This window comes from Candoia aspera, chromosome 2 (genome assembly GCF_035149785.1).
Source record: "Candoia aspera isolate rCanAsp1 chromosome 2, rCanAsp1.hap2, whole genome shotgun sequence".
NCBI lineage: Eukaryota > Metazoa > Chordata > Lepidosauria > Squamata > Boidae > Candoia > Candoia aspera.
In genome coordinates this window covers 101904683-101920486 of record NC_086154.1, presented here as the reverse complement: position 1 = coordinate 101920486, position 15804 = coordinate 101904683, and the positions used below count along the sequence as shown (strand labels likewise).

Genomic DNA, 15804 nt, shown 5'->3' with positions numbered 1-15804 from the left:
AATGGCTGTGAGCTCAAAGGATCAGTTGTCTCTGGCAGCTTGCTCTTCGCGCGTCTGCCTTTTATGCCGATCCTTTCTATGCCTTTTCTCTCCAGCAGCCAATCAAGCTGCTTTCTGGTTCACGTGCTTCTCAGCTCTCCTGTCTCGCGCACTGATTGGAGAGTTCGAATCCCCCACCAGAGTTTGTCCAATCCACGCTTGCAAATTCTCCCACTCTGCTGTGTCACTTCCTGGTTCAGCTTCTTCAACCCTCTTCTGATTGGTTTCCTTTTCCCCTTCTGACTCCAGATAAATTTCATTTTCAGAGTCAGAAGCGGGCTGAAACCTCACATCCTCTTCCTTCATCCGCGATTTTTCTTTTTTTATTTTCTTTTTGGGGTTCTGTTTTCTGTTGAAATGATGTTGAAGCCGTGCTGGAATAAGTTTATTTAGGAATAGATGTATTTTTAAGAAAAAACACAACAAGCCCATCGTAAATTGTTAGGTAGGCAAACAAACAAAGCAAAGTTTAATAATCAAATAAGAAAACTTACACGTCTACTTAATAATAACAACAATAAAAGCCTGTCTTCACAGAACATGTGTAGGTAGGTTGAAAGATTATATAGAACGCCAAGTTGCCGCCAGCTGACATCCGTAGCAGGTGGTGGCATGAGCACTGCACAGCCCCTTCCCTACACAGCATTCCGTTGTTTCTACCTACGCAGTCCACGCTCGAGCACCGCACGCTTGAGTCACCAAAAATTCACAAAATAATGTTAAAAGTTTATGATTTGGGGGGGCCTCATTACCAGCTGTTCAGGGGAGGGAGGGAGGCAAAGTGTCACCCATTAGGTCCTCGGCTTCTTTCCTTCTACTAATTATTGTGTTACCTGGAATTTTAGGCTTCATCATTAGCCTTTTAATAAAGGTGACTCAGGGTGCCTGAGTTTTTAAGGCAACAATTGAACACAAGTGTCCACTGAACGTTTAACAGCTCGTATAAGGGGGTATTGATTCTTAGTTATGAAGTTCATTTGCAAAGACATTACATCTGTGTCTTTGCTGTCCCCAGCCATATGGAAGGTGAACTTCTGGAGCAGAGTGCTGAAGAACAGGAAGAGCTCCATCCGAGCCAGGGCTTCCCCTGGACAGGCCCGCTTCCCTGCAATAGCAAAAAAGAACACAAAGCTTATTTAGGAAGTACGCCTGCTGGAATTGTGTCTGATAAAAGAATAGCATGGATCAGGTAAGCAGGTTACTTGGTAACACATCCAATCTGTTCCAGAGGACTCTACCTGCTGAGAATGGCATGAAAGCGTCTCTCTTCCTGAACTGGCCCTTTTCATCCAAAAAATTATCTGGGTTGAACTTCTCTGGAGTCTCCCAATGGAGAGGATCAAAATGTACAGAGGAGAGCATTGGCACAACAGCCGTGTTCTAGAGGGAGAGGAAGAAACAGATGACATTGGTTGGTACTACTTCATGTGGGGAAGAAGGAGCCTCCAGTTCTCACTTGCCTCAAATAAAATAGGTCAGTGGGGAGCACCCTGCAAACTGTTGGAAGTTTTGGCAAATCCAGCATTGCCTCATTAACATGTAAATTAAGTTGCCCAAAATGCAACTCTGAGGAAGCTGTTTGTTGCCACTGCCACTTCCTCTTTCTTTCTTTCCCCCTTCTCCACCCAGGGAGAGGCAGCATGGATGCTGCTCTCTTCATCAGGGCCATGTGCTTGGGCCTTGATGAGGGATTCTGCCCTTTTCTTTCACACACCTCTTGGCAGCTGTAGGGCTGAGGGTTTAGGGCAAAATATGAAATTAGAAAGAAAAGAAGAACAAAGGAACTTCATCTTTTCCACCAAGATGGATGTTACAGAACAACAAAGAATAAAGTCAGTAAGATTCTTTTTACTTCTTAAACTAATCTGTCTAAGTGTGTGATTCTTTATGCTTGGCAGGGCTGAATGTATAAGAGCAATAACCTGTATTTCTCTGACATGCTCACTGAAGCTATCTAAGATAATTTTCTGTGCCAGCTTCTAAGCTGTGTTAAGCTCTGCTCCATTTCAGTGGTCTCTAGCAGGAGGGGGCCCCTATCCAGGGGGGAAAATGCATGCATAGTACTGAGGAGTTAAGCAGCCATTCAAAGAGACACAGATCAGACCTGCCTTGACTTTTGGGGTTTATCTGTCTGGGTTTTTCCCACGCTTCTTCAGTTTGTTAGGATTTTCTGTCTAACACTAGAGACCTATATCTTGTCTCAGCGTGGTTTCCTGACTGTTAGGACAGCCACTGAATTGGCTTCACAAACACTCTGTGGACATGGAGGGAAGGGACAGATACTTGCTTCAATACATATTTATTCAAACTGCCTTGGATGTGAAGGATCTCTGGATACCTAACTGTCATCTTTTTTTGTTTTCCTTCCCCAGAACATCTTGACCAATAGTTCTCTCACCACACCTTGGGAATGTTGTATCCATGGAATTTTGTGTCACAGGTTGTTGCCCGTGAAAAGTTCTCAAGGCTCCCTTTCTGATACCGTTGGACCTCGTGGACAACAGCATTTGTGAAAGGCATCCTCAACCGGTCCTCCATGCCTGGAGTGCGGTTTGCACCCACCACCTCATCGATCTCCTGTTGCACCTTAGCTGTGCGAAAAAATATTGAGAAGCCATTGACAGCCGTTTACTTTCTCATGCTGAGCACCTGCAGTCAGCTACCACTTGGATAGAAACATGCCTTTTGAAGCACAAAGGGGGAAGACACTTCCAGACAGGACAATGGCTCTTTCTCTCCTCCCCCTCCTCCCCCCCCCCTCCTCCAAAGTCATTTCCCAGTGGAGACCATTTCAATTTTTCCTAATCCAAGAAGATATGACTCAACTTGTTGATCTGGCTCTCTGTGCCTTACTAGATATGCTGAGAGCCAGCAAACTTCAAGCATTTCCATATGGGCTTTCTGAAGATCACAGTCTCCACCCAAAGATGGAATAAATAGTAGTCAGGGGGAAAAGTACTGTGCTTAATTTCCTAAACTGTTATTATATGTACACATTAATTAATATTTTATGCTAGCAGAAAACAGAGCATTTACTCCCCCCAAAACCTCAAGATCCATTTCCAAAGAACTAGTGCTTCAAGCTACAACTGTCAATCAATTTTGGGGGGTACCGTAGATTAAGATTAATTATATTCAGTAACCACTTTTGTTATGTTTTCATCTACTGTATGTCATAATTACTCATTCTTGTGCATAACCATTTTGCCATTGCCTGAAACAGTATGGTTCAAAATGTCACGGGTGATACCTTGAGTTAAAAAGGATGTTCATTTATACTGTTGCAACAAATGATCCTCAAGAAAAGCTATACTATACTAAATTTGCTCATTCAGACTAGGATTACATAAAGCAAGTACTAAATTAATGGAATTGGCTGATTTGTCCTATAGCTGTATGTGGGGGGGTGGGGTGGGGGGGCGAAGAGGGTTGTTGTTAAGGCATTCAGTCTCTTCTGCCTCTTTGTGATCTAATGGATATCATTTCACTAGAATTGTCTCTCAGTAGCTGCTGCTTCATGAAATCTCAGGACTTGACGGAGGGCCCATTTGTTCCAAGGACATCTAAGCCAGACTGGGAAATCTAAACAAACGTTCTGGAGGAAGGCAGGGGCAAAGCACTTCCCTAATGGTCCCAGGAAAACTGCATAAATGCAGCTGCAATGAGTTTATCTTACTCAACAGCATCTTAACTTCTTCGCTTTCTTTTTTGTAGGATTCACAGTGGAAGCCCTAAGAGCCCTGACACCCTTCTATTTTTGTGGGCATTTCTGTACCTTGAATGTGTGGCAATTTGACCATCACTAGGAGGCTGTAGAGCAAGGTCTGGCTGGTGGTTATTGTCCCAGCAATGAAGAGTCCAAACACAGCCATCACAAGATCTTCAGGAGTATAGACAACCTCAGATAAGTTCTGCTCGTAAGAGTGGGGAAAGAAAGAATAAAAATACTTCTTGGAATTTCAGTTAAAGGAAACTTAATTCAACTGCCTTTAGAATATCTAGAAAAGCTCCGTAACTCTAAGGTATTTCTGGGATGACCATTTGACGCAGGGGAAGAAACAGCTTGCCTGTCTGGCCTACCCATCAGATATTTACCACAAGTAATGGCCAGAATTAAAGAATGGATACTTTGATTTTGACTAAGGCTGTTATTTAGAGCTGGGCTAAAGCAATTCCTAAAGTGTACGCTTGGAAAACAGAATTCAATCTGAGCATAGAAACTTGGATGTTCCATCTGAGGGACGAATCCTAATAGAAATTGCTTCTACAAGATGATTCCAGGAAATTAATTATCTTTATATCACTTATTGTGAGTGTAGAAGACGTCTAAAGAAATACCTTGTAAAAAGTTAATTTAGCAGGGTAAGCAAATTTCTACACATACTCATTTTTTTAAAGAAGGAGAATGTTGGAAGTCCTGGCAAATCCAGCTTGCCTCATTAGCATGTGAATTAGCATGTAAATTGAGTTGTCCCACAATGCAACTCTGAGGAAGCTGTTTGTTGCCACTCCCACTTCCTCTCTCTCTCCCTCCCTCTTCCACACAGGGAGAAGCAAGCATGCTGCTCTGCTCTCCATTCATCAGGGCCACATGCTCGGGCCTTGATGGAGGATTCTGCCCCTTTCTTCCACACAGCCCTTGGCAGCCAATAGGGCTGAGGGTTTAGTGCAAACTAAGCCTTTAGAAAGAAAAGAAGAACAAAGAAACTTCATATTTTCCACCAAGATGGATGTAACAGAACAACAAAGAATAAAGTCAGTAAGATTCTTTTTACTTCTTAAACTAATCTGTCTAAGTGTGTGTTTCTTTATGCTTGGGAGGGCTGAGTGTGTAAGTTTAATAACTTGTGTTTCTCTGATATGCTCATTGAAACTATCTAAGATAATTTCCTTTTTCTGTGCCAGCTTCTCAGCTATGTTATAAGATCTGCTCCATTTCAGTGGTTCTAGCAGGCCACTAAATTGGCTTCAGAGAATTCTGTTCTAAAGCAGCCTTCATTTCTAATGCCTGGCCTAATTTGGAGAATAGTGTAGTTACCTTTAGCAACAATTATGCCTGGAACAGGAATACATGCTACAAATGGAATGAGAGGGTTGTCCAAGAGTAAAGAAAGAAGGTGGAGAATAAATAGTTTCATATTCATATTTGATGAACTATTTTCATCTTAGTTGCATATTGGAGAATACTCATGATATTTAGACAATTCTGCAGAATATGCCTACCTTCTCCTGTCTAATGAGGAAGCAATCAATATAGTCACGGGGGTTCTGGGGATCCAGCGTCTTCCTGTGGAACTCCACCTTCTCACGGATATAAGCAGAGAGTTTTTCAGCATCAGCAAAACTCTTGGTGTGTTGCCCAGGAACGTACTCCATTATATTTGGAAAAGTATTGTACACCTGTCACAGAGTTCATGTTAAATACTATACCGTTTTAGACCATTAGGGTGGAGGCTTAATGCCCCAAATATTCAGCGAGTAGCTTTTACTGTGATATTGCTAATTGTCCAGCCTCAGATAGGCACCAAAGCCAAGAAGGCAAGAGCTACATGAATTTCAGTAAGCTACCTTTAATTCTAGTCTCAGGTAAATACAGTGTCTTGGAAGCTATAATAGGAATTTATATTAAGTTAATTAAAAGGAGTCTATTTGAAAAGTTTTTCCACAGATCTCTCCTCATTTAGCCTGACTACCATTTAGGAGATAATCTCTCAAGGGACTCACCCACTGCTTTCCTAGCCTCCCCACATCTCTCACACTCCTGGACAATCGTGCAAATGCTCATCGTCCTTGAAGTGGGGAAGATAGAATCTGGCTGTGAGCATAAAGATGGGGGAGCTGTTTAAAAAAGCAATGATAAGGAGAGGTGCACATGTCCACAATTTGACATGATAATTAGTACTGCTAATATTATTTATATGTAGTTTTTTTTTTAAAAGATAAATCATATAATAATGTAGCTTTTTAGTTCAATTGGAATATTGATACTGTCCTTATATCACGAACCTAATGGCATGGGGCGGGGAATGGATATTCGTGTCATTCTTAGAAACCCTACGGAAACAACAAGGAAGTCTGCATGGGTGCTAATGTTAACTTTTTACTCAAGGGGTGAACGATAACAGTGAAACATTAAAAGGCATCAGCCCCTCCACTGAAACTCCATGTCTGGACCTCCCTGGTGAGACAAGAAGGGAGTGAGTACTAGAAACAAGCAGGTCAGGGCCAGAAGGAGTGTTTGCTCTGATGACCAGAGAAGGAAATGGCCTTGTAAGCCCAGCCAGGAGAGGTAAACTGGGAATCACTTGGTGTTTGGATGGCTCAGTCTCACTGGATGTCTAGACTTGGCTTCTCTGGCTTAGTAGCTCATCAATCATATGTAGTGTTCACATTTCTGACTTGAACATTGTTGGAGCCTCATGCCTCATTAGCATGTGGATGAGTTTGCTCTAGGATGCAAATTCTCTATGTGTTTCTGGAGGAAGCTGTTTGTTGTCCCTCCCACATTCCTAACTCACTTCCTCCTCCTTCACCATCCTGGAAGGGAACATGCGGCTACAGCTCTTTCCATCAGGAGGTTCCCCCTTTCTCCATGCAGCTTTCAGCAGCAATGAGGGCTGAGGGTCAATTAAGTTTAGGAACAGAAGAAGAACAAGAATCATCATTTTCCTGAATGATGTAACTGGACCAAATAAATGAGTAAGGCTCTTGTTACCTACTTTTGAACCTAGTTTGTCTAAGTGTGTAATTCTCTATGCTTGGGTGGGCTAAGTATATAAGATCAATAACCTATATTTCTCGAACGTGCTCATTAATGTTATTGAAGATAATATTCTTTTTCTGTGCGCATTTTTTGCTGTGTTAAGCTCTGCTCCATTCAGTGATCCTAGCTGTCCACTAATGGCTTCAAACATTCATACACACACACACACACACAAAGACCTGCTAGAAAAGTGGGGCTTCATGACAGAAGGAGCAACAGAGATGACTAACATACCAGTCCTGGGAAACTATGAAAGCATCTTATCTGAGACTCCACTATCTGCTGGTTCTCTATGAAGGTTTGATCTTTGGAATCAAATCGATTGCCAAAGACGACTGCGCAGATCACATTAGAAACAGCACTTGCAAATCCCCTTCTTGGGTCAAAAGGCTGCCCTGCAAGAAAAAGCAAAGAATTTATGAAGGGGATCAGAGAATGCAGATCTTCCCTTCCACAAATCTCACCACAAAACTGGAACAAAAATCTTTCAGGTAAAACAACTTTGAATTATTATTCTTTCCCTCTGTCCTGAGAACTGAATATGGATTTTAAAATCCTATAAGCTCTTTGATCAAGATACAAAGTAGTGTTTCCATGTTCCATTCTGGAGTCTACTAAATACATATTCAAAGATTTTATTGGTAATTTTTGATTATAATATTAACTAAGGAGCAGAGCTGGGATGGAAATAAATGAAGACATGGGCCATGTTACCACTAGAGTGCCTTCACACTCTGATTGCTGTCTCTTCCACCAAGAGTGGCCTTCTCACTCCTTCCTCTGCCTCTTTCTGCTCATGGCTGGTTTTTCCACTTTGTCCCTTCCCCTTCTTCCCCTCTTTGAATGCTCTGCTTCCAGTTGCATCTGAGCTCTTCGGTCTCTGTCTCTCTCTCCTTCTAATCTCTTTTTTTCCCCTCTCTCTGTTTCTCTCTTTTTTCTAAAAACAATCCCACTTTCTTTTCTTTCCATTTCTTCTCCCTTCTCATTCCAGAGATTGCTCCATTAAAGATGATATTCAAAGGTGCCACAGCTCTCAAAATGAACACTATTTATGACCGTTTAATCCAGACCCACAGGGCCTTTTGCATCTCCACCCCTCATGCCAACTGCCTATTGTTATCTGCTTCATGCCTATAAGAGCACATCCTTATCCATGTTTTCCTTACTGCCTTTAGGTTACCTACCTCATTCATCCCCATTCATCCCTAAGGCGCTTTGCTGGCTGCTCAATTTGCCTGATGTGTCATTGGGCACTATGTTCAAATGATATTCTCAAAATCGTTCTGCTTCTTTTTCTGGTTTTAACTGAGCACTCTCTTCCCTCCATCCCTCTCTCTTTCTAATGAATCCAAAACATTTTTTTAAATAGCCCCACACCTTTTTTTTCTATTTCTTTTCCTTTCTCCTTCCAGAGGAGACTTGTCCACCAAAGATGGTTTCCAAAGGTGCTACAACCTTCTGAATGAATTCTATTTGTGGCCTTTTAATTCAAATCCATGTTGCCTTACAGATCTCCATCCCCTCATGTGGCCGATTCTTACCCACGCTTTCCTTACCTCCCTTAGTTTACCCGTCTCATTTACCCATAAAGTGTTTAGCTGGCTGCTGAATTTGCTTGATGTCTGATTCAGCATTACGTTCAAACCTGGCTAAACATAACTGGGGGGGAATACCAGACTTAGCATGTTTGTATGTTTAATTACTACACTGAATAACTTCCTTGTCTCTACTGTATGCTCTCTTGGTTACTGCACCCACATCAAGATTTCACTACTTCTAGACAACCTTGTAATTTTAAGAAGCCGAGGGCACTGGATAGAAAAGAGGGAGAAACAGCTTGAAAGCTGCTGTATTTCCTGTGAGTATTTTGCCTTTGCTCCTGAACACCTTGTGGAAAAAATATTGGAGGGAGGGGGGAACACTGGTCAATGCCTATCTTCCTTTTCCTAATTGTGTGCACTTAAGTGCAGAAGGATTTGAGTTTCACTTCAGAATCTAGTTTTCCTGTGACTTCACATAATACAGCTTCTTTCCAGCTTCTTAATTTTTTTAAAGACAATACTCTTCCTGAAATGATTCTCAGTTTCTTTAGAGGACCTTTTGTGGTAGCCATTTGCTCTGCCAGGCAAAGGGCTTCCTCCTGGACCCTTTCAGACATTCTTTTCTTTCCCATCCCAAAATCTCGCAAAGTGGACAGTGTGAACCGTCGCAGCTCCCTCCATTTATTCTCATCTGTGGTGGTCAGACCTGAAATCAAAGACACAAGAAAGATATCACGATATCCGTCAGTTCTCAGCTGTTGTGGAGGAGCGTGTTAAGATATACATTATGGTTTCAGGCACGTTGTCTCATTCAAAGTTGAAACAGGGCCTGCACTGCAATAAATTATGCATCACAATATTTTCCCTCCCCACTTTTAAAAAAACAAGCCTTGATGCTTGAATTAATAATTAGCCAAGCTACAGAGTTTCCATCTTTCCATTCTTGACCGCTGTCATATTAAGAGAAGAATGAATGAGGTTGTGGAAATCATGTCAAAAGTTTCTATAAGTGTGATATGGATAGGATAAAATAGTTAAGAGCAGAGACATCACACCAACAACAAAGGTCTGCATAGTTAAAGCAATGGTGTTCCCCGTAGTAACATATGGCTGCAAGAGCTGGACAATAAGGAAGGCTGAGAGAAGAAAGATAGATGCTTTGGAACTGTGGTGTTGGAGGAAAATTCTGAGAGTGCCTTGGACTGCAAGAAGATCAAACCAGTCCATACTCCAGGAAATAAAGCCAGACTGCTCACTTGAGGGAATGATATTAAAGATAAAACTGAAATACTTTGGCCACATAATGAGAAGACAGGACACCCTGGAGAAGATGCTGATGCTAGGGAGAGTGGAAGGCAAAAGGAAGAGGGGCCGACCAAGGGCAAGATGGATGGATGATATTCTAGAGGTGACGGACTCGTCCCTGGGGGAGCTGGGGGTGGTGATGACCGACAGGAAGCTCTGGTGTGGGCTGGTCCATGAAGTCACAAAGAGTCGGAAGCGACTGAATGAATAAACAACAACAAGAGGTTTCATTGGTAAAAAGAAGACACTTCAAGTTGCTTGCTTACTTGCTTGCTGGCTTATGTGCCATCAACCTGCTGTCAACGCTTCACAACCACATAGATAGATTTTCTCCATGACAATCTGTACCTAACCTAGTCCTTCAGGACTTCCAATTGTACACTCGTCACCAATGTAACTGAGTCCATCCACTGTGCGGGTGGCCATCCTCTTCTTCCCCTTCCTTCCACCTTTCCACCGTTACAGCCTTCTCTAGCGAGCAAGGCCTTTGCACAATCTGTCTGAAGTATGATAAATTGAGCCTGGTCATTTGTGCTTCGAGTGAGAACATTGGGCTGATATGTTCAGTGATCCTTTTGCTTTTTTTTTGGCTGTCCATGATATTCTCAGGAGTCTTTCTCATCAACACTCTTTCTATCCTACTTCTTTAAAGTCCAAATTGCTTTTGGAGGTACATGAAATTTATTTTCGACATTAGTCCAGTTGGCATCAGTCAAAAGTGTCTTCTTTGAAAAAACATTTCTGTGTGTCTTCCCAAAGCACCCGTTTAGAGGTAAGATTTTTTTTTTCTTGCATGTAAGGAACAACCTGAGCAGAGTTCAGAAGTGTCCAGTGGAAGGGAAATGGTGAAAAAGTGTTTTCCTCCCTCCCCTGCTTTGAAGCATGACCAAATCAACATTTTACCAAACTTCATTTCAATGAAACTTTCATTAGTATCGGTAATACTAATGAGATTCAGATAATTTGAAATTACTTATAGAAACTTAAAGAAAAACAATAAAAAATAAATAAATGAAAAAGAATCAACCTTTATTGTGGAATATTCGCCTACGTGCAGCTGTTTCACTTCGCCCACCAAATTCTTCCGCATGATCTATCAAAGCATCTTTTACCACCTCATATCCACAAAGTGCAACCATTGGTTTTGATCCGATCCAGACAGTAAATATAGGTCCATACTTTGCAGTAAGCTAAAGGTAGAATTGGATAAAACCCAGTTAATTAGGTGGTAAAGCGGTTTTGGGTGAAATTATTCTAAAGCATGCCTGAAATACTTCTTCAGTTTGTCACAGAGAGAACCTCAGCATGTTCAAGCAAAGCTTCAATAGCTCTTAATATCCACAGAGTGCATCAATCTGATTAGGTTCCACTCCATTGCATGTGTCTCTTGGTTTGTGAGATATGGAGAACAGTATGTTGGCTTTCGTGGTCATGTGTGGATTAGAGAACCTGGCTTGTGGAGAATAGCATGAGCTGCTCGTGGTAAAACTGAGCTTTGGTTGCACTTGTGATGTACTGGCCAAAAAGTACCAAAACTCGGCAGTTATGTTATTTGTTGCAAAGGCAAAACTAAAGCTGAGAAACTAGCCTACTCCTTGTTTAGTTTATTAGAAAAACTGGTGTGAAATCCACAATTAACCAACATTATGATGGGAAGTGGAGGTCAATATTTATGGGCCCAGCTGATAACCACCATGTAATACAGGAGATTTAATGTGGACTGTAAGAAAAATTATACTTTAGTGAATAGTGATAATGGAGAAAGAAAAAGATATTTTTTATTATTCTGAAACATTCTGAAAAAGAAGGCAATTCAGGCAGGGAAAAATTATATTCTGTTAAGTGACATGAATGGAGGGGTGGGAATGAGATAATGAGAATGTTAACTGTTTAAGAGGAAAAGGCCAGTCTCTTTCAAATACGTGGTTTAAGCCTAAATCTATTCATATGTACACATGGGAAAGGAGTGAACATAAATCTAAAGCAAAGTTATTCTGATTATCCATGATGTAAGATTGAGAGAATCTGTGACAGACACAATGGTGGTGAGAGGTTCTGAATGTAGGCCAAGTGTTTATTTGGCAGTGTCAGGGGTGGGCCTTGGCAAAATGGACACAGAAGTAAAAGAAAGAAGTAAAAAAGCTGAGCATGAAAGTAAAAGCGCTGCAGGAAGAAAAAAATGCATGTCTTTTATGAAAAATATTAAAAAGTAGATTGATTTCCCAACAGAATGAATGGGAAGTGGACATAAGGAGCGAAGATGTAGGAGTGCTTCAATCACTGTGAAAGGAATTATGTTACAGAGTGCCACTGAAGTGTGGGGAATTACACCAATGGACAATATTAGAGAAAAGAAGAGGCTACAGGTGAAGAAATCGTGCATACCACAGAATAACTGTTCCGTTTGAAGGATGGAAATGGGAGCAAACTGCCTACCATTCGTGAAGATAAACCATCTTTGGTAGGGCTACCATAAATGGGCTTCAAGAAACTGGATTACCACTATAGTACAGCAAAGAGTTTGTGTTTCTGTATGGGTGGTTTTTTTTTTTTTTGTATCTAGTGATCATCTGGATTTTTGTAGCCCAGATGAAGTAGCCCTAGTCTTTGCTTTATTAGGACCAAAGTTTTGTCTATATTTCACAATCTGGAATCAAACAGGGTGACTAGAGGAAGAGGAGGTTGCAGTGAATTAGATGCCAGTACAAAGGATACAAATTTGAGGCCCAGAGATTTGTTTTTCGAAAGCTTTTCTTCTTACGGTTTATTTTTTAAGGAACTTTGTAACCTCCACTGTGTGTTTATCAGACTTTTACAAGGTGACTGTAAAGTAAAATCCCTGCTGAAGATCCACATGAACCCCCAATAAAGTTGGATGCTTATAGAATAAATCAAACTACTAAAATTAGGGGAAGGTACAGATATCTTTCAAAGTAATCACCTTCTGAAACAGCAAATAAGTACAATGCTTAGCAAATCTTACCTTTTTATAGTATTTGTACAAAGGTAGCACATCTCGCTGCAAGACGTTCCCCAGAAAAGGCCATGGGGTGGGTCCTGGGGGCAGCTGCCCTTTTTTCTTGTATATTTGGAAGGATGAGAAAAGGGTGAAAAGTATACAGAGAAGAAGCAGAGCTCCTGCCCATGTCAGCTCCATCCTTCTCTGATCTCTTTTCCTCTTCAAAAATCCAAGAAACTGTTTCAATGAGACAAGATTGAAAGGGGGAGTCCCACTGGAGCCCAGACTAACCTAAATTCCAGATGTCTTCTAACCTTTTGTGCACCTCATGCTTTTTTTCTTTTAAGTCAATGCATTCTTTCACCTCTATCAGTACAGGATAATTACTTATCAACATCCCTACGTTCGGACTGTGGGCATAAATAAGTTACTGTTTCTGTACTTTTTCAGAAAAAAATATGCAGTGCATGTAGGTTGGGTTCAAAATACGGACATTTGCCTTTTATGTAGCTCTGCAAGGTGATTGCCCTTTCAGAAAATACTTGTTGGCCAGCAGCAACATAGGAAATTTTCTGGAAGACTTTGAACACAGAAATTACATAATGAAGTTGAGTTTGTCATTTAGGATTAAAAATTCATCCAAAAGCCATTTTAAAACTCATTATTGGGAAGGAAATGACTACTTCTAGAGTGGAAGGAAATGGGAGATTCAAACATCTCTGACAGAAATGACCATAAAGGATTGACATGGTTGGGGTGGTGAGACTCACTTGTGGATTCCAAGGAGTCTGTGGCTCACACGGCCCACTTTGCAAGGTAACCCAGGTCTTGCAGCTTGGAGGGTAAACATTTTTCATACAATCTACTTTTTTTCTTATCTAAGTGTATCTATGGTCTTGGAATTTTTCAAACTGGGGTTAAATCCTGTAAAGAATAGCTCTTTTTAAACACTCCCTCTTCTTTGTTGACCGTACGGCAGGATGTGAAAGAGCAGTTAATTAACTTTTGCTGATTGAAGCCTATGGGACCCAAGTTTTTTTCTTCCACCGGCTTGTTACACCCCTGAATTCAGTACTGTGAGCAGGACTGAATACAAAGTGCTTTAAACCGTGACTTCCAGGAGGGTTACACAGACCGCTTCTGGACTCTTCATCCAGAAATACTGGAATTGCATCTGGACTGCTGTTTGCTGGGCTGTCCTTGAAGAACTTGAAGAACATGGACACTACAGCTGGTCTAGAATGCAGCTGCCTGCATAGTTATGAGTAGATGCACCTTCTTGTGACATCCCTACTTTGCAAGCTGTACTCTTTACCAGTGGGTTTCCAGAGACAATTCAAGGTGCTAGTGATCATCCCAAAGGGCTCAGGACTACCTTCTCCTATTTGTCTCTGCCTGTCCTACAAGATCAGTTTAAGAAGCAAATGCTCCACGATCCATTGACTAAGGAGGGCCATCTTTTGAGAGCCTGGAGGCATGCCTTCTCTGGAATACCATTCCTTCTGAAGTTCATTGGCCCCAACTTCTTGTCCTTTAGGAAAACTTGAAAAACTTTCCTTTTCAAACAGACCAGAGTCTGGGGTGATTTGTGATCCCACCTGGTTATGTTTTCAACTCTGTATATTGCCTTGAGTCTTTCTGATTTGGTGCCATTGTTATTGTTATTGTTATTATTATTTCCATAAGAACACATATTGGACTTGGAAGACAATATTTACTATTTCCTTCTGGGTCAAATGCCCGGGTTTGCCAGTTTTAATTCAGAAGGGCTGCTTTCCGATCTTAGGCCCTCCCAAGCAGATGGTCTGCAGTGCTTCCTTCTGCTCTAGGCACAGGGCCAGCTCCAATTGGTTACACAGCCTGGCACACGCACACACACACACACACACACACCCCTTTACCAGTCTCCTTACTCTTAAAGAATAATATCCCTGACCAAGTAACACAAACAAAGGTTTCTCCCTGACATGACAGAGCAGAAAGGGGAACCAAAGTGAAGGAAAATGGCATTTCACTGTGTTTTCCAACCAACTCCTCTCAACTGTTGAGATCATTTTCAATATTACCCCCTAAAAGACCTTTCACTATGGCATATCCACAAACCACAGCTGGATACTTTGATTCAGTCTATATGGTAAGGGTAATTCCATTCAGGAACTAAAGGCAGAATCGGATGGGAGCTCGGTTAGTTAACACAATGAAATTTGCTTTAAAATAATTATCTAAAGGAACAACTGCACTAAGTGTGTTGATTTTGCAGCAGAAACAAAGCAACCTCAGCCCCGTCATCCAAAGCACCTCTTTGGATTCAGCAACAGGCTTAGGCTCCAGGTAATCAGTACACACAGGACTGTGCTACTTAATGAGCTAAGCCAGAAAGAGATCGCACGCCGTTCATTGTGCAAGACTTCTTTGGCAGCAATGGTCTTTTGTGGTTAGGGATGTACCTTCAGAATCGAAGGTCTTAGCTTAAGCGCACCCATGCACTTTTGGAAAAATATGTTTAAATCATTTGCTTCCTCTAACCCTTCAAGGCACGTGCAGCCCACCAGCTACTTACCTGATTATTCCTTGTCCTGTAATCTTGGCGAGCAGCAAATGAGAATCTGTCTTGCCCTTATATTGGTCGACCACTTAGGAGTAGTGAACTATGTTTCGCTGACACCAGTGGAGTCATGAGTAAACACGGTAGTTCAAGCAGTAGGAGTTCCCCTGAAATGTTTACGTTATGTAGTCCTTGATTGGGTGCTGATATCAAACAGCACCCTCTGCCCCACCAGATAATGAAAGGACATACTTTTTCAGCTGATTAATATCTGATTCTGTTATTGAAAGGCTGCCTGGGTAGAACTTGCAGCTCACCTCATCCCTGTTTGCAGAACAGCAATCCCCAAGATGAACAGAGGCTGTTTCACTTTGAAACAGACGCTCTTCTGCCCCACTAATTTTGATGTTGGCTTAACACTTTCACCCATTTAACAAGCTGTGCATTCCCGGCTCTGTCATTGGTTAAGCTACCTCTCTATTTAGCGCCTGCTTTTGTCCAGCCAATCCAAATACTCCAATTCTCCATAGTGTTAGTATCATTTGCATGTCCCATGATGAGGAGGAATTGGGCCTTCTTTTAGCAGCCAGAGATGATCCCTCTCCCTGTGTCATGGAGAATTTTCTCTCATGGATGTTATGAGTCAGACAGG

General features: G+C 41.6%; 1 protein-coding gene across 2 annotated transcripts; it reads right to left on the bottom strand.

Moving 5' to 3' along the window:
* Positions 1 to 473: 473 nt before the first annotated feature.
* LOC134489750 (cytochrome P450 2C4-like) lies at positions 474 to 15249 on the bottom strand. Of its 2 annotated transcripts, XM_063292613.1 has the most exons (10): positions 15168 to 15249; positions 12632 to 12844; positions 10676 to 10838; positions 8900 to 9049; positions 7037 to 7197; positions 5263 to 5439; positions 3815 to 3950; positions 2443 to 2630; positions 1278 to 1419; positions 474 to 1144 (listed from the first exon to the last, which is right to left on the bottom strand). In XM_063292613.1, exons 2-10 carry the CDS (start codon positions 12803 to 12805, stop codon positions 933 to 935), a joined length of 1503 nt encoding a protein of 500 aa, XP_063148683.1. In that variant the 5' UTR covers positions 12806 to 12844; positions 15168 to 15249; the 3' UTR covers positions 474 to 932. The 2 variants fall into 2 exon arrangements, with proteins under 2 accessions (XP_063148683.1, XP_063148682.1); XM_063292612.1 differs by lacking the exon at positions 15168 to 15249 and having other exon boundaries at positions 12632 to 12885.
* Between the last annotated feature and the right edge of the window lie 555 nt (positions 15250 to 15804).